The sequence below is a fragment of the Lagenorhynchus albirostris genome, chromosome 11, assembly GCF_949774975.1.
Source record: "Lagenorhynchus albirostris chromosome 11, mLagAlb1.1, whole genome shotgun sequence".
In the NCBI taxonomy this organism is placed as follows: Eukaryota; Metazoa; Chordata; class Mammalia; order Artiodactyla; family Delphinidae; genus Lagenorhynchus; species Lagenorhynchus albirostris.
Genome location: NC_083105.1, coordinates 17305684 through 17333317, shown reverse-complemented (window position 1 = coordinate 17333317; position 27634 = coordinate 17305684). Strand labels below are relative to the sequence as shown.

The 27634-nt window shown below is 39.2% G+C and overlaps 1 protein-coding gene and 1 non-coding gene across 3 annotated transcripts in view; one reads left to right on the top strand and one right to left on the bottom strand.

Annotated features, from left to right (window-relative positions):
- ALDH1L2 (aldehyde dehydrogenase 1 family member L2) overlaps positions 1-27634 on the bottom strand; it is a 52136-nt gene that overhangs the window by 7666 nt on the left and 16836 nt on the right. The window contains exons 1-16 of one of the 2 annotated variants that reach the window (XM_060166694.1): positions 27309-27321; positions 26557-26658; positions 26256-26345; positions 23854-23988; positions 22374-22499; positions 21722-21813; positions 19680-19827; positions 15415-15534; positions 14704-14831; positions 13070-13220; positions 10800-10870; positions 10618-10723; positions 4491-4578; positions 3920-4013; positions 2663-2762; positions 1566-1664 (exon numbers count right to left, since the gene is read on the bottom strand). In XM_060166694.1, coding sequence (XP_060022677.1) covers positions 1566-1664; positions 2663-2762; positions 3920-4013; positions 4491-4578; positions 10618-10723; positions 10800-10870; positions 13070-13220; positions 14704-14831; positions 15415-15534; positions 19680-19827; positions 21722-21813; positions 22374-22499; positions 23854-23988; positions 26256-26345; positions 26557-26616 — 1608 coding nt within the window. In that variant the 5' untranslated portion in view covers positions 26617-26658; positions 27309-27321. Of the gene's footprint in view, positions 1-1565; positions 1665-2662; positions 2763-3919; positions 4014-4490; positions 4579-10617; positions 10724-10799; positions 10871-13069; positions 13221-14703; positions 14832-15414; positions 15535-19679; positions 19828-21721; positions 21814-22373; positions 22500-23853; positions 23989-26255; positions 26346-26556; positions 26659-27308; positions 27322-27634 lie in introns of those variants that run through there. The other variant, XM_060166693.1, reaches the window with a different exon arrangement.
- Positions 16876-16948, top strand: TRNAG-GCC (transfer RNA glycine (anticodon GCC)). Its single transcript has one exon. It is a non-coding gene; the product is annotated as a tRNA-Gly (tRNA).

The following is a 27634-nucleotide window of genomic DNA, read 5'->3' as shown; positions in this document are numbered from 1 at the left end:
GTTCATGAGGCAGCCACTGCCCTCCAGCTGCCTCTCCATATGACTTCCTTGTTTTCCACTCTCATGAGGAAAGATGCCTTTGCTTCTTGCGGGGTGGGATGGGGGAATTGGCTCTGAAGGAAAAAAGGCTGGGTGCTGGTTTTTTAAATAGAAACAAATTCGTGATTACTATTACCATAATAATGATAGAGTGTAGTATGTTTTTTTTAATTAATTAATTAATTTTATTTTTGGCTGCATTGGGTCTTCGTTGCTGTGCACGGGCTTTCTCTAGTTGCGGCAAGCGGGTGCTACTCTTTGCTGTGGTGCGCGGGCTTCTCATTGCGGTGGCTTCTCCTGTTGTGGAGCACAGGCTCTAGGCGCGCAGGCTTCAGTAGTTGTGGCACATGGGCTCAGTAGTTGTGGCTCACAGGCTCTAGAGCGCAGGCTCAGTAGTTGTGGTGCACGGGTTTAGCTGTTCCCCGGCGTGTGGCATCTTCCTGGACAAGGGCTCGAACCCGTGTCCCCTGCATTGGTAGGCAGATTCTTAACCACTGAGCCACTGTGGAAGTCCCTGTGTAGTATGTTTAGAGTTCATTTTAGCCACAGAATTCATCTTAATGGTTCTATGAATGACGTTTAGTCTCATATTTATGGAATCATGCCCAACTACAGGGGGTATGTACGTATGTATATATATGTATCTGTCTATCTATCTATCTTAGTGGAGGAAATTATATACTATCATTTAACTGTAAATTCAGGATTTGTAAGAATCTAGTGGTATATATCTCATAGCCAATTTAGGGATTTATAATAATCTAGGAGTATATCTTCTACACATACCAAGGATCTAATATACTATAAATGCAGAGCAAGGTATGGGTAGTAATAGCTCTTAAGCATACCTTATCAAGTTTTCTAATGTAGACCTATAACTTTTTACTATGAAAAATCATAGGGACTTCCCTGGTGGCTCAGTGGTTAAGAATCCACCTGCCAATGCAGGGGACACGGGTTCGAGCCCTGGTCCAGGAAGATCCCACATGCCGCGGAGCAACTGAGCCCATGCACCACAACTGCTGAGCCTTCACTCTAGAGCCTGTGCTCTGCAACAAGAGAAGCCACCGCAGTGAGAAGCCCGCGCACCACAACAAAGAGTAGTCCCCACTCACTGCAACTACAGAAAGCCCACGCGCAGCAACGAAGACCCAATGCAGCCAAAAATAAATAAATAAAAAAAATTTTTTTTTAAAGAAAAATTATAAACATATAAAAGTAGGTAAATAATATAATGAAACTCCACATACCCATCAGTCAGCTTCCACAACTGCCAACTCATGACCAATTTATTCCCCCACTTACTTCCTTCCCTTTTGGATTATTTTGAAGCAAAGTCCAGATATCATAGTCTAATCTGTAAATATGTCAGAAACTACTTCTAAAAGATAAGGATTGTGTTCTTTTTAAAAAATATAACCATAGCACTATCATCACTATCATAACTATCATTAATAATCCCAGGAGTACTTTTAAAGTAAAGGCAATTTCTATACAAATCACAGAGCAAATTTGAAGATGCTTACCACTCTCGTCACAAATTCATCATGGATGGATTCTTCCACAAACAACCGACCAGCTGCAATACAGTTCTCTCCTTTGTTGAAAAATACTGCTCCCATGCCCTTCGGCAGCAAAAGAGAAAATACTGTTATTGCTTGGGAAGTCAAGATTGCCGTAAAATTGCGCACACTGAGAATTAGATGTTATTGGAAGACAGCAGACAACACAGAGAAGACAGAGAAAAACACAAGCCCTTGGCCAAGTTAGTGTTGCTTGGAGGTTCTTGGTTTTGATATTTTTAGGAATTTTGCTTCTCCTTTCCCCCTTTTGGTCCATGAGTACTTAAAAAAAAATGTACATAACATGAAGGACATAGTGATAAAAACAGATTTTGTGTTGCAAGAAAATTTAGATTATTCTATACATTTAAATGTAATATTTCTATACCAAATTTTGCTTTTAAAAATCTCTACATCAGTTTAAATAAATCATGAATGTTTATAAATCTCTACATCAGTTTTAAAAACCTGGCCTCCAAGTTTCAAAAACATGTTTAATTATAATGACATTATTTTTTTAAATTAAGTGCCCTGAGCAGTCCCAAATCTAAACATAAAGAGAATGGTTTCTGTTTATGATTAGATAGAACCAAGCGTTGGGCTTCTCTGGTGGCGCAGTGGTTGAGAATCTGCCTGCCAATGCTGGGAACATGGGTTCGAGCCCTGGTCCGGGAAGACCCCACATGCCGTGGAGCAACAAGGCCCGTGCACCACAACTACTGAGCCTGTGCTATAGAGCCTGCGAGCCACAACTACTGAGCCCGCACACCACAACTACTGAAGCCCACACACTTAGAGCCTGTGCTCTGCAACAAGAGAAGCCACCACAATGAGAAGCCCGTGCACCACAACGAAAGTAGCGCTCACCGCAACTAGAGAAAGCCCATGTGCAGCAACGAAGACTCATCGCAGCCAAAAATAAAATCAATTAACTAATTAAGTAAAAAAAAAAAACGAAAAAAACACCCCAACCAAGCGTCATTCTAAGGTTCCTGATGAGAAGGAGGTAGAATGTGTTTCCGAAGTGGGCACCTAGTTAGGTGGACTTGACCTACTCTTACCATTCGTACGGCCTTGTCAAGTTCACAGTCACTGAATATTATAAGTGGGGATTTGCCACCAAGTTCAAGGGAAACTTTCTTCAAGTTGCTCATAGCACAGCTAGAGAAAAATAAAGGGAATATGAGCATTTAGTTTGTCTCTCAGTTTCTCTCTCTGTTTCTTCAACCATAAATTACTACTTAGCATGGGAAATATAACTGAGCCTCAGAAATATTAAGAAACTTATTCAAAGACAAAACATGAATGGTAGAATGGTGATAACAGTTGAAGCTGGGTGATGAGCACACAGGAGTTCATTACACTATTCTGTAAGCTCTGTGAATATTAGAAATCTTTTGTAATAGAAACGGGTTTCTTTTTAAATTCTGTGGTCAAGTGATTAGAGATTATCATATGTAAATTCAGATTCTTTAGGTGTAAGAATTTTGGTTACATAAAGACCTGGCAAAGAACTTAACCTTTAACCAGATTACTGGCACATCGGCGGAAAAAAATCAATTTTTAGAAGTATACTGTTTATTTCTCCCTGTTTGCAAAAGCATGGTTATTTAAAGTGTTTTAAAATACTCTTAAAAATTCAGAAAGAAGGGAAAAAAATCACAGAATTCCACTCCATGGCTCAATGGCAACTATTATTTTTTTTTTTAATAATTTTGATATACTTATTTCTGGTCTGTATCCAAGCACAGCCTTTGTCTTATTTAACATAGTTAGGATTACCCAATATATACAATTTTATACCTTATTTTTCTTTCTATTTACCGTTTAACACTCCAACGTTATTAAAATTCTACATGACTGCACAGTATTCTATTACATTAACAACCTTTAACCACTGCCATATTTTGGACATTTAGATGGTTTGCATTTTTTTGAACTAATGTTCCTGCTTTTTAGGAATTAATTTTATAAATAATCCAGATTTGATTTGTCTTTTATATGTCTTTTCAATTTCTTACTTATGCTCCAAAACCAATTTGGGCTCCAGCTTTAGTACTGAAAATGTTTTGTGCTTAATGATTGTTAAAGCTATCAGAACTTTCAGTACAACTCTGGTTTTGGTGACTCTGGGCTATACACTTTGGAAAGTATTTTATTGTATTCAAACATTTCAATACCCTACTGTGGTAAGATTTCTCTTCTAAATTCCATGTTATTTTTCTCCCTCCAAAAGCACCTTATTTAAAAAAGCAAAAACAAAGCCAAAGACCTGGTTTTACAGGATTTTTAGCAAATCAACACACTAAAACCAATACCTCTTCATGATCTGTTTGCCAATCAGAGTGGAACCAGTGAAACCGAGTTTCCGGATATCAGGATGTTCAGAAAGGCGCTGTCCTGCTATGCCACCTGTGGAATTACGGAATAAAACACAGACTAAAACATTATCGAGGTCTTATGGTAAAGGTGGCTTTGAATTCATTGAAGTAGATTTCTAAGCTCTCATTTAAATCTCAGTTTTACACTTTCTGTACTAATAACAAAGTGACAAAAATCTGAATAATATCCTCCATGCAACTATCAGTACCCCAAAGATGGGTATGCCTTGATTTTTTAATCTTCCAAAGCCATTTTTAAAAATTGAAATGGGCCACCGTAGGGTGGTTTTACAATGTTGTACAATTTCCACCCCTCCCACCCTACTCATCTGCCACTGTATTTCCACTTTCAGATTTTAGCACATGGTAAGTATGTTTATACTTAACTGTTTGGTAAACTGTATTTAGTTTTAATATAGTTATAAGTCAGGACAAAACACCAGTGGGAAAACTCAGCTACCCTTGAACCATTCATTAGTTACAGCAAAGTGGGTCCTTGCTGGCTTACCTGAGCCTGGAATGATGTTGATTACCCCCTTTGGAAAGCCTGCTTTAACAGAGAGCTCTGCAAACTTCAAAGCAGTCAAGGGCGTGACCTGAGCAGAAGCAGACAGCAATTACCTACTTCAGATTCTGTCCTGTCCTTTAGATCAGCACCCAGCTTTCCTGCTATGGCCGTACCAGAGTTCATTTTATTTTTTCTTTTATTGTGACGTAATTTCTGACTTACAGCAAAGTTGCAAAAAATAGTACAAACAATTCCTATGTATCCATCACCCAGATTCCTCAAATGTTAACATTTTACTACGTTTGCTTTATCCTCTTTCTCTCTCCCAATGTTTTTTGAACTGTTTAAGAAGTAAAATTTGATGTGTCCCTTTACCTCTAAATACTTTTGTGTACATTTCTTAAAAACAAAGGATTCTTTTACATAACCACAATACAATCACCAAAATCAGGAAATTAAACTGCTAGAATACCTAATTTACACTCTTTTTTCATTTTTCACCAATGGTCCCAATAATGTGCTTTATAGAAAAAGAAAATCCAAGATCATGCATTGCATTTAGTTACCACGTCTATAGTTTCCCTTCCTCTGAAAGAGGTTCTGAGTTTTCTTTTATATTTCATTACACTGACGTTTTCGATAAAAACAGACCAGTTATTTTGTACAATGTCCTTTTGTCTGGATTTGCTGTTTCCACGTGATTAGATTCAGGTTATGCACTTTTGGCAAGAACACCACAGGAGTGATGCTGAATTCTCCTCAGTGCATCATATCAAGAGGAACATGCTGTTGAATAGTCCCAATGTTGGAAAGGTTAACTTTGATCCTTTGGTAAAGGTGACCTGCCAGGTTTTATCACTCTAAGTTACTGTAAAAAGAAAGGGAGCTACTTTGAGACTTTACTCTTTGTAGTTAATAAATATTTTTTAGGGAGCTACTTTGAGGCTATTTAAATATTCAGTTACTCCTCAAATTTCCACTAGTTTTAGTATCCATTGATGATTCCTGCCTGAATCAATCATTATGATGATGGTTGCTAAGTGGTGGTTTTCTAATTCCATCATTCCTTCTACATATATTCATTAGTTGGCTTTCCACTATAAGAGCTTTCCTTTCTATTTAATCAATTAACATCAGTGTGAACTCATGGATTCTTACGTTATTCAAATGGTTATAATCTTTTACTACTGTTAATTTTTTTGAGGTTCAAATTGTTCCAGCTTTGGCTGATGGATCCTGGGTGGATCCTCTGCCTTTCTGACATGTCCCGATCATTCTCTGAGCATTTCCTTGCTTTTTGGCCCAACAAGATGTTCCAGGCACACCTTGTATTTTCCCTGTTCCAACCATTTTTTCAAGAGGCCCAGGTTTCTTTTAGTGCAGAATAGTATTTTAAAACTGTGATATAATGGGAAATATATATTTGGTCTTTGTCTCTGGGTCCTGGCCCAGAGTTCCTAAAACCTTGGAATCTCAAATGAAAAATGCCTTCCATATGTTAATGAAATGGCTGGTAGCTGGGAGCCCCTTAGGTAGCTTCAGGATGGGTTTTTGTAGCCAGAAAGATCGGGCCATGGTTAGAGAGTTGGAACTTTCAGCCCCAAACCAGGGGAGAGGGACTGAAGTTTGAGTTCAATCACCGACAGCCAATGATTTAATCAGTCGTACCTATGAAATGGAATTTCCATAAAGACCTCTCAACAGTGGGTTGAGGGCTCATTCTATCCTTCTTTCTGTTCATATCTGTAACTCTCTTCAACAGTGAAAAGCATAGCTCCCAATATCCACAATATATTTACTTGTTTGCTTAATCCTAAAATGTACAGAAAGTAATTTGAGAATTATTAAGCCATGTCCCTGTGAAAAAGAAGCCTACTAACTTCAATACTTATTTTCAGTGTTTTTGCCTCTAGTCTGAGGACATAGAGTGCAAGTGTCATTCACAAGTTACTTGAGTGAGTGCTTCCTCACTCCCTTCGGCGTGGTGATGTTGTTCATTTGAAATTTGGCTTGACTGATTTTTTTTGTATTCGATTTTGGCCTCATCTACGTTGATTGTGTTTCTTTTCTTTATTTGTTCATTTGCTGTCTTGTTGAGTATGGGAAACATGCTTCCCAAAATGAGGATTATACAAAAGCACATTCAGAGAAGTGTCGTTCTCCCGGCCAACCACCTCCCACCCCCAGTCCTTTCCACCACATCCTGCCCAAGTCTTGTAGTTAATCAACCTAATTAGTCTCCGGTTTATCCCTCGTATGTTTCTTTTTGCTCAGATGAAAACATACTTATTTTCCCTTTCTTTTTACAAAAAAATTGGTATAGTTATGGATCTCATTTTAAAGATCTATTACAGCAATGCATATCTCAGAAGCAAAATGAAAGTCATATTTTTACACTCTTAAAAAGCAATGCTGATCAAGGCTTAAATTAGTACTCGGTTACCTTGGTCTCAAAAAATGGAATGGGCAAAAATTGAGCTGTGAACAGAAAATAGTAGAGCTATTTTATTTTGTATATTTTAACGGAAGAAGATGTGAAATAAATCAAACATAACTAACATTTATTATGTGGCTGGATAATGGTACTCTCACTCCGTCTGAATGAAGGTCAGATGGTCACTGGTCACAGAGGTACGTGTGGTATCCTAGGAAAGAATAGGAGCTCACAAGGCCAAGGGAAAAACAGTGGTTTCCTCACTTGCTCCTGTGCTTTCAGAATATTGCCGTGTGTTGACGTTTACAGGCCAGGTTGCATGGGTTCATAGACTATGTTGTTGTTTTAACTAATGCAAACTTCATAAAATGATCAAGTGACTTAAAAAGAATCTACATAGAAACTGCATAATAAATAATACTAATAGAGCAAATATAAGTAAACAACAAGAAAAAAGCAGGGTTAACATTTTTCCTCCTTCTAGTAACAGGTCCATGACAATAACATTGTGAGGTTTAAAAAAAATGGCAATCTAGTTAGACTTGACAAGAAATTTCAAATGCCCAAATATTTGAAATTGTCAAGAAGATATTTCAAATAGTGGATTTATACCTACTATAGTTAAAGACAATCCTAGACCAAAGTGTATATTATTATGCCTTAGTATGAAGTCATCATGATTAGAAAGACTTTTTTAAAAACTATCCTAAATTAGTGATAAGATTTTTAAAGTAAGAATAAAAAGATTTTATGCCATTAATAAATAAAATAAAATGAATTGTTTCATCTTTATCTCATCCCTTTTCATTTTATTGATTTTCTTCCATTTGGCTAACCAACAGGAATATAGGTTTATATTATGGCAGGATTATAGGTTTAAATGATATATGCAAAAGCATTTAGCAGTGTTCTGGGCACGAGTAGGTCATTATTAAATATTAAATTAAAAAAGGTGTTAGAGCCTGACAGACCTGGACCAGTTCAGACCATGGGAATCTGTACTTCTTACTGGTAAAGGGGGGAAAGCCAACTGATTCAGCCCTCCTGCCATTTCCACAGGGCCTTAATACTATCAGTGGTTTCATATCATAATAAAAAGATATCTCCCACGTAACAATGGCAACTTTGGGTCTTTCATTCTCAGGATTAAAATTATAATCAATCATTAAACTATCAGTTTTAAATTGCAGATAGAGTTAGACTAATTTCCACAGGAACAGAAATTTTATGTCTTTGTCACTGATAATATGCCTGGCAAACAGTGGGCACTCAATACATGTTTGTAAATTTTGAACATTCTATGTAATCACTAGGGTTTTCCAATGCTTAGCACTCTCTCTGGATGCCATATAGTGGTTCTCAACCCTGACTGTACCTTAGAAACTAATGTGAAGATTTTAAGTAATACCGATGCCTGGCCTCTGACCCAGACCAATTAAATTAGAATCTCTGCCAATGGGGCCCAGATATCAGTATTTTTAAAAGAGAACTCCAGATGATTCTAATGTGCAGCCAGGATTGAGCACCACTGGGCTAGGTTATCTACCTTCTCTCTTCACTTTACTAGCTTCTTGCTGTTTAATGAGTGTTGCTGCTTGGGAGAAACAGCACTTATACAGAATGCTGGTGAACTGTTCCATTCCCAGGGAAGGATGAGCCAGCAGCTATCACACAAACACATGTATCTTTTAACTAAGTGATTCTGTTATTAGGAACATACCACCCTATAAAGGTAATTGCACATGTGCATGATGCCATATTTAAAAGGTTATTAACTGCAACATAGTTATAACAGCAAAAAGATGGGAAAATCTCAATATCTATTAATTAGGTATTGGTTAAATAAAATATTGTTTATCTACACACTGGAAACTGTTTTAAAGAAAGAAGTTTTGGGGACTTCCCTGGTGGTCCAGTGGGTAAGACTCCGAGCTCCCAGTGCAGGGGGCCCGGGTTCGATCTGTATTTGGGGAACTAGACCCTGCATGCATGCCGCAACTAAGAGTCCGCATGCTGCAAATAAAAGATCCCGCATGCTGCAACTAAGACCCGGCACGGCATAAATAAATAAATACATAAATACATACATACATACATATTTTAAAACTTTTTAAAATTAAAGAAAAAGTGCTTAACGCAGCATGTGGCACATACTAAGTGCTCAATAAATTTTTTTTAAAAAAGTTATTTTTCCCCCTTTGGTAGTATGTATAGAATGCTACTATTTTATTTTATTTTAATTTTGTATTGTATTATGGTTAGAACACTTAACATGACATCTACCCTCTTAAATTGTTAAGTGTACAATATAGTATAGTTAGCTACAGGCAAAATGATGTGTAGCAGATTTCTAGAACTTACTCATCTTGCATAATTGAAACTTTATGCCTGTTGATTAGCAATTTCCCATTTCCCCTTCTCCTCCTGTGTGTTTTTTAATTGGTTAAAAAATATATTTTTTAAATTATTTATTCATTTAATTTAAAAAATATGTTTGTATACACAGAGAATATTTCTGTAATACCTAAGAAACTAATAAATAACAATAACATTGGTGGCCTCTGGGAGGTAAATTGGTGGGCTGGGGGAATAAGATGGAGACTTTTCACTATCTACCTCTTGGTATCTTTTGAATTAAAAAAATTTTTGAATGTATACCTGTTTTTTTTACTGAAATTGTTTTTAATGAGGAAAACAAGATGGCTGTGGTCACATGACTATGTAGTTATGACAAACAAAATTGTATTTCTTTTAAATCCTAAAAGAAGAAATAAAAGAATAGTTAATAAGTAACAAACTATAAACTCTTCTTGAATAGAGACCAAGTTTTCTCCACAACTTGGGTACCTCAGAATGTCTACCAATGTGCACTGTCCGGAGTAAATGCTCAGCCAGGTGTTAAGTTGGCTACCATATTTTTTTCTTGAAAAGCTACTGTAGCATTAAAAAGATGTTTTTGAGAACTCTTATCATCTGAATTATTTTTAAAATTATTTCCTCATTTTCCACATGTATATATTTCCTCACAGCTGCCACAATTATATACATTCTTTTGCATTCTTTGCATGCATGTAAAGTTATCTTGCATAAGTTTACAATTTTTTTTTTTTTTTTTTTCAGTACGCGGGCCTCTCACTGTTGTGGCCTCTCCCGTTGCCGAGCACAGGCTCCAGATGCGCAGGCTCAGCGGCCATAGCTCACGGGCCCAGCCGCTCCGCGGCATGTGGGATCTTCCCAGACCGGGGCACGAACCCGTGTCCCCTGCATCGGCAGGCGGACTCTCAACCACTGCGCCACCAGGGAAGCCCTACAATATTTTTGATAATGAAAATTTGAATGCCTGCAAAAAACTTTTTCTTTTGATATGTCGTAGCTACTCTAAATCACTACTGGGCATGTGGCATTTTGCAAGAATTGAATTGGTTTGTAGAAATTTAATGGATTTCACTGACATACACTATGCCTGCTTCCGCTGTCATGGAAGTTCTAAATTTTGGAATCCTCATAGGATACACTGGGTAGCTATTAAAAATGAATATTTACTAATATGAAAAGATGCCCATGATATATGAAATGATGTTGTGATTTTTTGATGCCATTTTTGCTTAAAGACATAATATTTGTAAATGTACGTCTCTGGTTTTAAGTAAACGGGAGAGGAGGAGATGCTGTACCTTGCCCCGCGCACCTTACCTGCGCCGGCTTGAGCACTAAAGTGTTGCCTGCTGCCAAGCACGCGGCGCTCTTCCACGCCAGCATCATCAGCGGGTAGTTCCAGGGGATGATAATAGCACAGACACTGCCGGGGAAGAAAGAGACATCCTCAGTCCTCTCGAACTAACACAAGCCACTCAGAAGCGCTCTCCTTGTCTTACCCAAGTGGCTCCTTCCTGGTGAAGGTCAGATTGCGATTTGGACGGGCCTGGTTGATGGGAATTGTAGAACCCTAAAGAATGAAAAAGGTTGATACTATTTTACTAATTTCAGTGGGTAAACTTAACGAATCCATTTTCCGTCTGCCTCTCTTGCTTTTTCTTAGCTGCTATTAAAAAAGCAGTGTTCAATTGATGAGAAATACATCTACACCTAAAAAGGAACTGCTATGTCTTTCTCAAAAGAACTGAGACACAGGGAAAAAAAAACCATAATTCTAATTTAATCGCCTCCATTCCCAATTTCTTGGCATGGCAGAGAAGGTTAACTGCCTGAGCAATATCCATTCTCCCCTCCATTCTTAGTAACAGAAGCCCTATATTAATAATGGGAATGGCAACGTGCCCAGATAAACTACTACGTTCCCCAGTTTCCACAGCAGATAGGGATGGCCAATGGAAGACGTAAGCACAAAGCACTGAAAGGGGAACACGCTTTAAAGTAGGCTGACTCAGCTTGGACAAGTGCTCTTTTACTCTCTCCCTCACTCTCACTCTTTCCTTCTTCCTTCTCAGAATGTTGCTAAAAAGGCTGGCACTGCAGTGGTTATCATGAGACCAAGAGGCAGCCATGAGGGTAGAGATCATATGGTATAAGGACGCCCTGGCAAAGAAAGAGCAGGAATCTTTTATCTCACACACTGGACTTGAGTGCCTGCTTTGGACTCTTGAAAGTGAGATAAAAACAAACTTCTTAGTTGGGTTTTCTATTATACGCAGCCAAATTTGATCCCAACCGATTCATGACAGTAGTCTTTTAACTGAAGCTATACATCTGTTTTGCCACATAAAATATTATTGCTGTTACTAATACAAGTAAGTGTACAGTCTCTTATCTGAAACCCTCGGGGCCAGGTGTGTTTTGCGATTCAGAATTTTTTGACTTTAGAAACATAATATAATGTATATACCTTATACAATGTTATTATATCTATAACCTCCAATAAGGTCTGGGGAAGACCCCATAATCAAGCATATTAATATTTATTCAGTGAAATACATGAATATTCACTCTAAGTGATATGAATAGAGATTATAGACTCATCTTGGTTCAGGTCAGGTTTTGGCGCCAAAGGAGTCTGAACCAATCAAACAAATCAATTTTCAGGTTTCACAGCCATTTGGATTTCATAATTGAGGATGAAGGATGGACTTGAACTGCTCTTACTAAATACTTATATATGTATGATTTTGTGGCTGAACAATAATAAAAACGACATTTATGTGCAAGACCTACTATGGTGCAGACTTTAATCCTGTAGTATATAAACGCTTGTTTCTAATCCTCATAACATAACTTGCAAGGTATGGATTATTGTGACCATTTTACAGATGAGGAAAGTAAGGCACAGAGAGGTAAATAACTTTAACAACAATAGCTGGTAAGTGTCAAAGCTGAGGCGTGGAACCAGTTCTCTCTGACTCTATATTAATGGTGTTGGCGGCAATGTGCCCAGATAAAATATCATGTTTCCCAGTCTCCTCAGCAGAGACAGCCAGTGGGAGATGTAAGCACAAGGTATAGGAGGATCGGAAGGCTTTTTAAAGTCCTTTACCTTTCTCCCTCTTCCCCACTTCCTCCTTGCTGCTGGGAATGTGGCTGTGATGGCTCGTGCTTCAATGGCTACCATGAGTCTATGAGTGGCATGCATTCTTTTGTTTGCTGCAAGCCCTATTTCCCTCCTGTATCCCAATACCAAAGCCACGTATAGTTGCCATTTATCATCACACATGTAATATTTATTTTCTTGTAGAAAAAAGGAAATGGAAATTTTTATTGAACTCATGTCTTTAAAATCTTGTTCTTATAACCAGTCTGCATAGCCCATCTATGTTAGCTCTCTGACCTCTATCGGTATTTGAGTTTTCAATTCCTCCATGATACCAGGCTTCTCTCTATATGCCAACAAGACTGTTAGATGCTCTCAAGAGCATTAGATTTTAGGTTCAGAAAATCTTGAGTTCAAATCCTAGCTCTGTGGTTTACTTGCTATGTGACCATAGGTAAGTCATTCATTGTCCTCAAGCCTCCATTTCCTCACCTGTAATAAGAGTTAATAGATATCCACCTCCCTCAGATGATTGTTATAAGGATAAGATGAGAAAACCTACATAAGGGGTGGCTCTGACAAAGTGTCTTTATAGACTAATAAACATTCGTCCCTTTTCCTCTTGGAATGACCTACATGGAGACAAACAACGTTTGCACTTACTTGAATTTTGTCACACCAGCCAGCAAAATACCTGAATGTTTGCACAGACATTCCAATGTGAGTCTTCAGAGCCAAGGTGTAGACAGCCCCTGAATCGAGGGCTTCAATGGTCGCCAGCTCTTCTTGGTTCTCTTCCAGTAGGTCTGCTAGTCTGTATGCATAAAGAAATTCATTCAACAAATATTGAGTCTCTACTGCATTTAATGCGTCATCCTAAGGGCTGAGAACTCAGAGGTGAACACAAATGAACCAGGTCTCTGTCCTCATGGAGAACATGGTCTAGTAGGGAAGACAGACATTCAACAAAAAATTTCATTAATGATTTGTTTTAAGAGTTATAATGAAGAAGCAGAGGGTGTTGGAAGTCTGTATCATTTGCATCATAGATGTATAAGCAGTAACATAGTGATTGAGTCACAGTAATCCAAGGAGATCAATGACAGAAAACAGTGGGAATGTGGATAGTTCATGAATGTACTGGGAGATGTTAGGGGGCAAACCACACTCCTAGAGAACCCAGGAACACTTGAGGATTTCTGGTTGGGACAGAAATATTTCCAACACTAGACGAAAAGGACAAAGACAGAAAAACATGGAATGAATGATAAACACTGCAACAGGTTTCTGTTTGGTGTCTAGTTTCTTTGGGAAGATAAGTACAGGACTGTCTAATGACTATGAAATAGTCCAAGTTCATCTTTTGTGTTCACCTCTTCCATTTGTTTTCCTTCCTTCCTTTAGTGGTTCTGAAATGTTCCTTTTGGACCATTCCAAAGTCAGGCTTGAAATCCTCCTCCCTAATGTTTCTTTCAGATCCTGTTCCAAGAAATCTTTGGACAAAGTCAGCTATTTGGCTTTTAGTAAGTAGAAAACTGAATTTATGATCGAATCTGATTACTCTTGGCATACTCAGCTACCGATTTATAATACCCTTTTCAGGCCTTAGTGTTTTTCCTCCTTGTTTCTACTCCCTACACATGAAGTAGACTTAAAATGTCCCTTTGGAAACAGCAGGGTGCTGGATGTTCTCCATGTGCTCTCGTCTCCACCCTGCTCTGTGATCCCTGGAGGATGACCTTTATAGACTACATCACTGGCTCCCGTGCTCTCTCACTGGGCATAGCTAATGAGGTGCCAGAGACTGGCGAACTGGAGGATAAAATGGTCTGGGATTTGAATCCTCCGGTTGCCTCAGCGATGGGCTGTAGACCAGCAGATGCTGTGTACCTCTACCCAAACCCGCTGTAGTGTGGTCTTCTCCTACAGCTATAGATCTTACCTGATTCTAGTAACAGCTCCTTCCTCTGTCCCTTCAGGCCTTGGAGTAAGAGCACCTTCCCCCTGTTCTACCCCTGCCTGGGTGCTTCATTATCCTTTGACGGATTCCCTTGACTTTGCTCACATCTTTACAAATACATAGTCCTTTACTAAACTTCTTCTGGTACAGGGCCGCTGACTGAAACAAGCAACAGTACAAAAATCAGGAACTCATATATATGGGATTTTATAGGATGCAAGGAACAAAAGACGTGCTATATAACAGGTGCATGCTAGAATGTTTTGAAGAAAATTTTAAAATCTTGGCAATCTAGTCAGTATCCAAAGGCCACAGGCTGTGTCCTTAAAAATCGTACCTGTACATCAATATTCCTCTTTCTCGTGCATTCATTCTTCCCCATTCACCATTTTCAAAAGCATCTTTGGCTGCTGCCACTGCTTTATCAACATCCACCAAAGAGGCGTAGGATACTTTGCATATCGTCTATTTCAAGGTAGGAAAAAATAGGTTCTAGGTTATCTATATATGGACATATGCAATTATGTTTCTTGGGATTCATTATTATACTATAAAATTCAAAGAATTTTTATGATGGAAAATCAATACTTCCAGTAATATAGTAAAGAAAAAGAAACAATTTTAACATGAAAATTATGAGCCTAAAATTTAGTACTTCGCATGTCACACTACACTATGAGAAGACACATTTAGGAAACTGTATTTCTTCTCTTGCCTTGGGGAAGCGGAATTTCTCACCACGAGCTTGCAAAGTCTGAGATTTTTTTTCACACATATAGCTTTATGTGGAATTGTGCCTCTGATGTGTATAGGTATAGTGATCCATCTAAATTCATCATAAATATTCATTCTTTAAAGTTGGTTACTGTAGTTAACAGCAGCCAGTACCAGAAATGAATAGTTGAAAGAAATGCATGAAGTACATTTATATTAAGTGCTCAGGGTCAGAGTAATAGAATAAGTAACTTTTTAAGACTGTTTTATAACAGTGTATAGATGAAAAAAATCCATGATCGGTGGTCACTACACACGCTAAGAAATTACTCACAGATCCATCTGTTGGGTTGATGGTGTCATAAGTCTTTCCATCATCGGCATCTGTGAACTGTCCATTTATGAAGCACTGATGTGGCATTTTTACTGTCATTTCATTGACCTCCTTTGAAACCTAAGAGAGAGAATTATATTAATAGATTCAATGGATTTCTGTGCGTATGCATTTGATACCAAATAGCAATAAAGAAGCTTATTCACTAATGCAGAGGGAGGCGTTAAGTCAATGGGATTCTAGTGCTGACTGTCCAGGAGAGACAAGCATGTGTAATATTTAGGCCTCATGATGCTTAGATTGGCCATTGAGACAGGAGGTCAGCTTCTGGGATGACCGAAGTACTCTAGGGGGAGCTTTATAAAGATCTGTTTTCTTCCTCATAGAGATGAAATATGACTCAGAAGACCTCAAGATAATGGAAACACCACCATCTAGTGGCAACATCTGTGGAGTGCACCAACTACTGTCATTCAAAGTTTTGAAATTGCCTGTCAATAGGTTTCCTTTTACACTGGTGCCATTTTAAGTTTTCTTTCCAGTGTTCTTCCCCATTTTCACGTTCCCTCTCTTACATATGTGTTGCTTAGATTGTACTCTCTACTATTAGCTGGCAAGTGAATTTAGATTAGTCCATTAACCTCTATAAATCTCAGTTTTTTCAACAATAAAATGGGGATAATATACCTGCTTCATACAGTTATTAAGAGACATAATTAAAATTATATATGTGAAAGAGCATTATTGGCATAAGATCACACATCAATGAAGGCATTAAAAAGGAAATTTAATGATTTCAGAAATTATTTTACATAGAGAAATTGATGATGCCTAGAAAAGAAACAAAAAATAGCAAGAGGGTAGCTTGCTGCTCATCACCAGTAAGTAGAGAAATACAAATAAAAACTACAATCAGGTACCACCTCACACGGGTCAGAATGGCCATCATTAAACAGTCTACAAATAACAAATGCTGGAGAGGATGTGGAGAAAAGGGAACCCTCCTCCACTGTTGGTGGGAATTATATTGGTGCAGCCACTATGGAAAACGGTATGGAGGTTCCTTAAAAAACTAAAAATAGAGTTGCCATATGATCCAGCAATCCCACTCCTGGGCATATATCCAGACAAAACTCTAAATTTGAGAAGATACACGCACCCCAATGTTCATAGCAGCACTATTTACATAGCCAAGACATGGAAACAACCTAAATGTCCATCAACAGATGAATGGATAAAGAAGATGTGGCATATATATATACATATACATATAAACAATGGAATACTACTCAGCCATAAAAAAGCAATGTGCAATAACTGAAATTTTACAAGTCACTGGAGAGGTTCAACATAGATTCAAGTAGGCAGAAGAAAGAATTAGCAAGCCAGACAATGGGTCAATAGAGATATCCGGTCTGAAAATAGGAAGGAAAAAGAATTTTAAAAATGAATAGAGGGACTTCCCTGGTGGTCCAGTGGGTAAGATGCTGCACTGCCAATGGAGGGGGCCCGGGTTCAATCCCTGGTTGGGGAGCTAGATCCCACATGCATGCTGCAACTAAGAGTTCGCATGCCACAACTAAAGATCCCACGTGCCGCAACGAAGACCCAGCGCAGCCAAAATAAATTTTTAAAATAAATAAATATTAAAAAAAAATGAATAGAGCCTTAGAAGCCTGCAGGACACCATCAAATGTACCAACACATGCATAATGAGAGTCCCAGGAATGAGTGGAGAAGGGGAGAGGGGCAGAAAGAATATTTGAAGAAATAATGGCTGAAAATGTCCCAAATTTGATGAAAAACATTAGTCTGCACGTCCGAGAAGCTCAATAAACTCCAAGTAGAAAAATCTCAGAGATCCATCTTAAACACATCATATAAAAATGGTCAAGAGCCAAAGACAAAGAGGGAATCTTGAAAGCCGCAAGGGAGGAGCAACTCATCACATAAAATGGATCCTCAATAAAATTAACAGATGACTTATCCTCAGAAACCACGGAGTCCAGAAAGCAATAGGATGATATATTCATAGTGCTGAAAGAGACTGTCAACCGAAAATTCCACATACAGCAAAAACACCCTCCAAGAACAAAGGAGAAATTAAGTCATTCCCAAATGAATGAAACTAGCACATTGCTAGCACATGAACATTGCTTGCATATGAACGTTGCTAGCACACTGCCTTTCAAAAAGTACTGAAAAGTGTCCTTCTGGCAGAAATGGAAGGACACTAGACAGTAACTTAAATCTACATGAAGAAATAAAGAACACTGACAAAGGTAAATATAAGTCAGTATAAATGTATTTTTGTTTTTAAACCCTTTTCTTCTTCTATCTGATTTGAAAGACAACTGCATAAAGCAATAATTATAAAACTATGTTGGTGGGTTTATAATGTATAAATATGTATTTGTATGACAGTAATAGCACAAATAAGGGGGTAGGGAGCAGAGCTATACTGTAGCAAATTTTTTCTACACTATTGGTATTGAGTTGGTATTAATCTGAGCTAGAATGTTTCAAGAAAAACGTCTCTTGAAATCCTCAAGGCAACCATTAAGGAAATAAAAATATATAGCAAAAGAGATAAAACTGGCATACTAGACAATATCCATTTAACAAAAAAGAGAGCAGTAAAGGAGTAGAGGAGCAAAAAAGGCATAAAACAAGACATATAGAAGCCCAAGTGGCAAAAGAACAAACAGATTAATTGGACTTAATCAAATTTTAAAACTTTTGTGTGTTAAAGGACACTATCAAAAAAGTGAAAAGAAAACCCACAGAAAGGGACAAAATATTTACAAATAATAAATCTGATTAGGGTCTAGTATCCAAAATATACTAAGGTCTCCTACAACTCAAAAATTAAAAAGACAAATATCCCAGTTAAAAAAGAAGCAAAGGATTTGAGGGAATTCCCTGGTGGTCCAGTGGTTAGGACTGGGTGTCCTCACTTCCAGCGGCCTGGGTTCCATCCCTGGTCAGGGAACTAAGATCTTACAAGCTGCTTGGTGAGGCCAAAAAAACCAAACCAAAACAAAACAAAAGAGACAACAACAATGACAAAAAAAAAAAAAAACCCAAACAGGTGAAATATTTGAATAGGTATTTCTCTAAAGAAGACATACAAGTGGCCCATAAGCACATGAAAAGATGTTTATCATTAGTCATTAGGGAAATGTAAATCAAAACCAGAACAAGATGTCACTTCACACCTGCTAGAACAGCTGAAAGAGAAAAGACAGACAATAGCATATGTTGGTGAGGACATGAAGAAATTAGGAGCTTCCTACATTGCTACTGGCATTGTAAAATGGTGTAGTCACTTTGGAAAGCAGATGGGCAGTTCCTCAAAAAGTTAAACATAGAGTTACTATATGACTCATCAATTCCACTTCTAGATATTTACCCAAGAGAACTGAGAACATATGTTCACACAAAAACTTATACATGAATTTTCATAACAGCATTATTTATAATAGCCCAAAAGTAGAAACAGTCCAAATGTACATCAACTGAGGAAAGGATAAACAAAATGTAGTTTATCCACACAATGGACTATTACTTGGCTAGGAAAAAGGAATGAAGTGATAATCTACTCTACAATACGGATGAACCTTGAACACATTATGCTAAGTGAAAGAAGCCAGCTGCAAAAGGCCACTTATTACCTAATTCCATTTATATGAAATGTCTAGAATAGGCAAATCCACAGAAACTGAAAGTAAATTAGAGAGGAGAGCAGAGAATGACTGCCAAGGGATACAGGGTTTCTTTTTAGGAGGTGATAAAAATGTTCCATAAACAGATAGTGGTGATGGTTGTACAACTCGGTGAAATACTAAAAAACAATGAATTATACATTTTATTTTATTTTATTTTATTTATTTATTTTTTTTGCGGTATGTGGGCCTCTTACTGTTGTGGCGTCTCCCGTTGTGGAGCACAGGCTCCGGATGCGCAGGCTCAGCGGCCATGGCTCACGGGCCCAGCCGCTCCGCGGCACGTGGGATCCTCCCGGACCAGGGCACGAACCCGCGTCCCCTGCATTGGCAGGTGGACACTCAACCACTGTGCCACCAGTGAAGCCCGAATTATACATTTTAAAAGGGTGAAATGTATGGTATCTGAATTATGATCTCAATAAAACGGTCATTTTAAAAAGGTTGTAAATGTAAAAACAAATGGATGAAAGGTACAGCATTCTTTTACAGTACGAAGGTCTTAACGATTTAGGTTTTCAACACCATGGACAGGCTTACATAATCCACCACTAGCTCCGCTTCTTGATCTTCTCCTCTCAGTTTCCTCACGACTTTTTGGATGAAGTCTTCAAACTTGGTGGCCATATAAACATCCTCATTCTGTAACTGAAGTCCTCCACATTTCTGTCTTATCTCTTCAACCAGCCTGAAAGGAAGAACCAGCTCATGTTACTTACATTTTTAAAAGAGTTTAGAGGGACTGTGATTACATTTAACGTGCTTTGAAGTAGGATGTATGTCACATGCCTATTTATATCCCATGAGATCTTCTATGATAATAATCAGAGAAATTGATAAGATTGGGAGAAAAAAAATTTTAAAGCGGTCTTGAAGGACAGTGGCAATTATTAAACTTTTTATTTATGTTTTAAAAATTGTATTTGTTTTTGGCTGTATCGCATGGCACGTGGGATCTTAGTTCTCCGACCAGGGATCGATCCTGCAACCCCTGCATTGGAAGTGCGGAGTCTTAACCACTGGACTGCCAGGGAAGTCCTAGCAATTTTTTTTATACATGACTAGAAATACAAGAAATCAAGGCAAAGACATTTTAATTACTTGCAAGCAAGATGATAAAGGGCACATAAAATCAGTTTCTTTCCTTTCAAAATACTCAAGGAATAAGAAATAAGGAAATTTTCTGAACTATGACGATTATAAGAAACCAAAGTCATACCGTAGAATATTTTCTCTAGATCCTGTGAAACAATAAAACAAACATTTGTTTGTATTACATGGCTAAGATAGGTACTAAATAGAACCATCGGGAAGGTTAATATAATTTGTAAAGTCCTTTTCAACCCTTTGATTTTTCACTGTTAATTTTTCAAATCATAGCTCTAATTTGACATTTCTTGAGTAGCAAAGGTGTACCAGACAGAGGTGTACTAGAAAGCTCACCACAGGGGTTGCTCAGCCATTTATTCCCTAAGAGAGATGAGGTGCCTTGGTAGTCCAAGCTAATAATATCAGACGATTATGGTAAGTCAGACACTCAAACAGGAAATGGGTAACTCCTGCAGCAGTATCTTGTTAGCAAAAAACTAGTGTTAAAAGTACAATGTTGAAATCTTTAGTTGAGCAAATGAGAAGGTTCTGGGAACTCATGAACCATAGCTGAGAAATCTGTAACTTGAGGAACCAAAACTTTTAACTTCTGATAATGATATTTGCTCTTGAGAGGATTGTTTTTGATGATTGGAATAAAAAAGATCCACGAATGAAGGGACTTTGTCTTGTTCATGACTGTATCCCCAGTGCAAAAAACTGTTCCTGATGTCATAAATGTTCAATAAATTTTGTTAAATACATGAATGAATAAATAAATAAATAGAATGTTCATCAAGAACGCTTGCTTTGCTGACATGAAGGATTGTCAAGAGGAGTTTACCTTGTTTATTTAGTAAATGGCCTCAAAGAAAAAGCACCTCTGCAAGACTCGCCACTGTTAGGATCCTGGTCTGCTCTTCATGCCACAGAGGGTGGCTTTCTAGTCCTCTAGCCCTTTCTACTTGTTTGAAACCTCTGTAGAGAAATTCTGACTGTAGTGATCACCCTTACTCTTGCAAGAAGTCTGGCAATCCTCATTCTAGATATATCATACCGGGTAACTCAGGGAGATAGGAGAAAAAGATTAGGGGTAAGCATAATCAGTGTAAGGTATCCTTTTAGGTGAGACTATATAGAGAAATCCCTTTTAACATTCTCACTCAGAATTTCCCAATTCTAACTGGAGGAGAATCAACTAAGAAATATGAAGACAGATTTTTAAATGAAACAAATAATTAGAAGGGTTGCTTTCTAGGTGTAGAGTAAATATGAAAATAACTCCTGGTTAGCAACGAAGAGAAGGGAACAAATACATGTATTTGACCATGGAAACAAACAAACCAAAAAAGATGAAGAAAAGAGAAATACAGTAGATGGGTACAATAGAGTGATAACAACCAGTACAAAGGATTTCGATTTGATTTTCAAAGTCAAAGTCAAAGTCAAAATCCCTGGTGGAGGGGTATGAGTCAGTAAGGTGGTGGTTTTACCTGACAACATCCATTGAGCTTGCTCCAGATTTAAAGAAGTCTGTTGAATCTTCAATAATAGGGACGTTGCTTAAAATTCCAGCCCAGATGACCTGCACAAGGGAAACTTTTATGAGGGAGCTGCCATGTAGAACACTGTGGCAGAGACTAGTTAGCTTCTCACCAAACCTACTTCTTTTCCTGGATTGATTACAATTCTCAGCATCTCTTCAAGTTAGAGGCGGCCGTGTGACTGACTTCTAGCCGGTGAATATGAATATAAGTGACCTGTACTCCCAGACTCGTCCCATGAAAAACCTCCTTCACACAGTTCTCTGTGTTCTTGTGCTCTTCTTGGCTGTCTGGGATGGAGATGACCCCCAGCAGGACCTTGAAGATAGCCCAGCCTGGGTTCCTGCTTGACTCCACCCCTAACCTTCATGTTCCAGCTTCACCCCTAACCCCCAGGCCAACTTAGAACTGCCTTGGATTATTTATGTGAGTGACAAATAAATGTGCGTATAAATTTTGGCACTGATTTCCTTTTGCAGCTAATACGAAAAAGAGGAAATAAAAGTTCCATCCCAACTACTTTGAGGATTAATGGTACCAGTTAACAAAAACGGTTTCGTTTTCCAAGATAAGAGTAACATTAAGAACTTCCCGTGTTCACCTTGATGGTCTCTGCCACCTTCACCTCTTTGGCTGTAAGTTCCACCACTGATGTCTCACCCGCTGAAAAGTACTGAGAGGCAGGAATCATTTTTCCATCTTCAAACTGCAGATTTCTCACCATCAGCTATAAAATAACAACAAAACAAGCAGAAGAATTGAGGATTAGGACAATTCAAAAGTGAGACTGGTGGGAGGAGTCTTATATGGGTATAAGAAGCAGCTTATTTGACAAATATAAAAATATGGATTAGGGCTTCCCTGGTGGCGCAGTGGTTGAGAGTCCACCTGCCGATGCAGGGGACACGGGTTCGTGCCCCGGTCTGGGAAGATCCCACATGCCGCGGAGCGGCTGGGCCTGTGAGCCATGGCCGCTGAGCCTGGGCGTCTGGAGCCTGTGCTCCACAACAGGAAAAGCCACAGCAGTGAGAGGCCCGCGTACCGAAAAAATATATATATTTGGATTAAAAGCACTCACCGTTATGTGTAAAAGGACTGAAATGGTATTTCAGCCATGGCAGCAGAAAGGAGGAAGTTACGTCTATGGGTAGGTATATCTCAAAATGGATGATAAGCCCTCCCAAAATTGACATTCGGATATAGGTATTGGGTCTAAAGCCCACTGTAACTATCACTGCTACTAGTACAAGCACTACTACTGCCATCTTTGGAACACTTAACTCTGCAGCATGCACTGTGCTAAGTACGTACATGCTGAAGTATCTTATTCAATCCCATAAATCCTGATGGAGGCAGGTGTCCTTATTATCCCCATTTTACTGATGAGGAAATGGAGGCTCAATGAGATTAAGTACTTTGCCCAGTGCCACACAACGAGTAACAGAGCTGGGGTTACAGCCCAGGACCAGATGGACTCTGCAGCCTACAATCTTAGTAACTGATCTATCCTGTAAGCCATCAGAAAGTGTCTGCGAGGTGCAAATGCCCTTTTGCTTTCTTCACTGGGCAGCTGCCCAAGAGCCCAGAGAGGCCCAGAGTCCACGCTCCCAAGCACAGGCAGAGTGGGTGGGCGCCTGCCTGGTGAGGCAGAGGGGGGAGCCTCTGAAGAGGGCCACACCATCTGATCCTCCCAGACTCTGCCAGTGGGAAGGCAGACAGACAAGATCACTCTGTTTTACAGATGCGGAAACTGAGCCTCCGAGGGGAGAGGCATCCTGCCCAAGACCAGTAAGTGGCAGAGCAGGGATTCACGACCTGTTTCCTGACTAAACTCCCAAGATCTTTCTACTGTATCACAAACCAGGCTGTGCAGGTCCTCGGGGCCCGTCCTGAGAAGCCTTCTTCTCATCAAGGTACCTAGAGCCAGCTCATCCCCAGAGAGAAATGGAGCACAGACACCTTGAGCTCCCACATCCCACTGCAAAGCCAGACTACCCTGTGAAAGCTAGTCCCTCAATAGCTTGGGTTTATCAAAGGAAACCAAAAAAGTTATTTTAGAGGTAACCATGTTGAACACTCACTGCTTTTCCATCGTTACCAAAAAGAACAAGGCCGCTTTTGGTAACAAGACCGGGCTTCCTGGCACCTTTAATTTCCAGTGGTTCTCCAGGAGGGATGGAGCTATTCAGTAATGATGAGCCGTAGAAAGTGACCACCTAATAAAGAGATCAAACCCAGGTTGTGAAAGGGGGAAGTGGAGGCTGGTTACAAGGGTGTATGTGAGCAGCAGTCCTGGCAAAAAAGCTGAAGTTGCAATTCTCATCTATGACAAAATTTGGGACCCCCCCCACCCCCAATGATATCAAGCATCTATGGAAATGACACAAAGCAAGAGACGGTCTGTGAATGTGTGATTGAAGAGTTAAAAAAAATGCCGCACATCCAGGTGACACGAGCATACATTTATCATTTATGCACGTTGACACAAAGGTGAATGAGATAAAAGCTCTCACAGACTTTGCAGCCTGAAGGTAGGGTTTGTGGGGGAAGTGGAGGTGTCGGTGGGGTATCAGGGAGGGCAGATGCAGAGCAGTAAACAAACTATTATATTGCAGTGGGATGTACGATGGGAGGTACAGGTGCTTTGTGTGTCGGTTTATGGAAACAGGACTGGATCCAGACTGTAACTAAGAGAACTGGATACTAATTGATTTGTTGTTATAATTATTATTATAATTCTATGGCCATTAGCTATCATTTATTGAGCACTATAATATTTAATAGTTATTGAATACTCATTCTATGCCAGGGACTAAGTACTTCGATGAATTAACGTGTATTAACTCATTTCATCTTCACAACAACCCCAAACCTATAAAGGAGGCACTATTATTAGTCTCATTCTACAATGAGGAAACCAAGACACCCATTGGTTAAATAACCTGCACCCAATGGTTAAATAACCTGCCAAAGGTTACACGGCAAATAGTTGCAAAGCCAGAATTTTAATGGAAACATTCTGGTTTCAGATCCCACACTTTTTTGTGTGAGTATATCTGCTTTGAAAAACTGGTTATTATCAGTTGTGGTGAAATATATTCATATGCTATGATGATGTCACTCTAGTCTAAGATATACACCCAGTACTAACCATGTGATCAAGGGTACATGTGCAAGGATGTCCATGGTAGCATTCTTTATTTTTTTATTGAAGTATAGTTGATGTATAATATAAAGTTACAGGTGTACAATATAGTGACTCACAATTTTTAAAGGTTATACTCCATTTATATTTATAAAATATTGGCTATTTTCCCTGCATTGTACCATATATCCTTGTAGCTTAATTTATAAATAATAGTTTGTACCTCTTAATCCCCTACTCCTATCTTGCCCCCCAGCCCTTTCCCTCTCCCCACTGGTAACCACTAGTTTGTTTTCTGTATCTGTGAGTCTGCTTCTTTTATATTACATTCACTAGTTTGTTGTACTTTTTAGATTCCATATATAAGTGATATCATACAGTATTTGTCTTTCTCTGCCTGACTTATTTCACTTACCATAATGCCCTCCAATCCCACCCTTTAAGCATTGCACTAAACCTCTTCCCTTGGTCCTTCGTTGATCCCACATATTTTTATTGACACCTAATATGCACTAAGAACCCTGTGTAAGTGCTGAGAGTACCAAGACAATAACATGATGCTCTTGCCCCTGAGGGGTTCACAGTCTACAGGGGTAAGAGGGATAGATACATAAAAAGATGCTTATAGTATATAATATGCTGTGTCAGAGCTAGGCAGGGCGTTACGGGAACAGAGAGAAGGGACGCCCAGTCCCGCCAGGCTGGGCGTGTGAGGTCAGGAGACTTCCTACAAGAGGTAAAACCTGAGAAGCTGAGTTGAGTGGAGATCCCACAGGGATTAGAAGGCCTTTCCTGCCCCCCCCCCGCCCCTGCTGCATCCCTCCCCATGCCTCTTACACCTGATCCTCACACCTGGAGCTACAGCTTCACTGAACTCTACTGCGAGTCCCTGTCCAGGTAATATGCTCTCCTACCTCTGGGTCTTTAACTCTTTGACTCATTCTCTACCTGTTGACCTCTTCTCCAAGTGCAAGCGAAACAGTCAGCTTTTCTAGAAAGCCTTTCCTAAGACACCTGAGTCTGGGCCTCAGTTACATCATTTGTCTTACTTCATTGTGCGTGTTTATTCACTTCTCTGCCTTCTCCATAAAACTGCAGTCGCCCTGAGATCAGAGGCTGTGCCTAGTGTCTGCTTCACACCAAATGCTCAATACATGGGGAGTAAAGAGGGAGGTGGTCATGTGTACCTAGAGCTCTTTTAGCTGGTCACATGTACCTAGAACACAGACTCTCCTCACAACCAAAGGAAGAACCAGAGGAAGCCTAGACTTATGTGTAATACCTCTTACAAAGGTTATATGCAAAAAAAAAAAAAAAAAAAAGGTTCCTAGAACATACCTGTCCATTTATCTCTGTCCAAGCTCCAGGGACTTTATCATGACCTCGGATCCAGTTATGTAAAGCTTCAGCAGACTGATCCCAAGAGATCTAGAAATGCACAAAGCACAGGTTGAACTTCTAATGCTGCAAGTCTCAAAGGCAATAGAAATATTTCTCTCCATCAGTGGCGGACATGAGTAGGGATGGGGTAGCAGCCTCCCTTGGAGATCTACCTTTTGGTAGGAAATGGTAAACTGAGAACTGCTTAAAGGTGGATGACAATAAACTCTGAGATGTGTTACTGAGTTGATATAAATACCTCAGCGTTTTCCTTTTTCTGGATACCTTCATATGTTGCAGCTTCTTCTGACTGGGGCATACGAGCAGCTTTTCCATCGGCTATGAGCTGGACAGCTTCCACCTAAAGCCAAAAATATTAACTGTGTTAGAGCCCAGTGGTCAACAATGGCATGGCCTGTTTAACTGAAGTTTCTGTTGAACAGAATTACTACATATAAATCTGTCCAGAGAGTCAGACTTTGATAAAAATAACTACCATTTCTTTGGATCCATAATTATGCCAGGCAGTGTGGTGGCTACTTTATGTAAAATACCCCTTGCAGCATCATACCAGTCCTACAACATGGGTATTATTAGTCCTGTTTTACAGAGGAGGAAACTGAGGCCTGCAAAAAGCCTCAAGCTACTAGCTCGAGGAAAAGCAACTAGCTCAAGATCACAGAGATAGCTTGTAGGTGGTAGAAGCAGGATCTGCATCCAGGTCTATCTACTGCCAATATCCATCCTGTACTTTTTAAAATGACTCCTTTATTTAAGCAAATTTCAATCTCCCCTTGGTGTTTCAATGGAAATTTCAGGAATATAAGTGTAAAATAAGTCATTGTGGGTTATTTCTGCTCATCATGATGATTCTAGAAAGTCATATTTAAGGAATTCAACTGGCTTTCTAGCTTAGGACACCTGGAATTAAAAAACAATTAAAACTGTCCATGAGTTTGACTGCCTTTGGGATGTGTCCTACATCCCCTTCCATGCCATATTTATGTTTACCTTGAGTTGAGAGCCTCTCTCCTTCACTGGGAGACCTATGTGAGCTCAAGTTCTCAGTTTTCTCTCTAAGTACTCACAGCTGAGTACTCCAACCTCCACAAGAGCACGTGGTGGGAGCCACCTGGGAACAGGGCCAAGTTTACAGCTCATTCATTCCACCTATTTCTGGCTATTATAATATCACCAGGTACAGGATCCAGGCTTGCTCGAATGCTACTGAACACACAAAATACTATTTTGATTATAACGATCATTTTGAGCACCTGTGTGTGCCAGATGCTTTACACAAACGTCATTTAATTTTCACAACAACCCTGTAAGTCAGG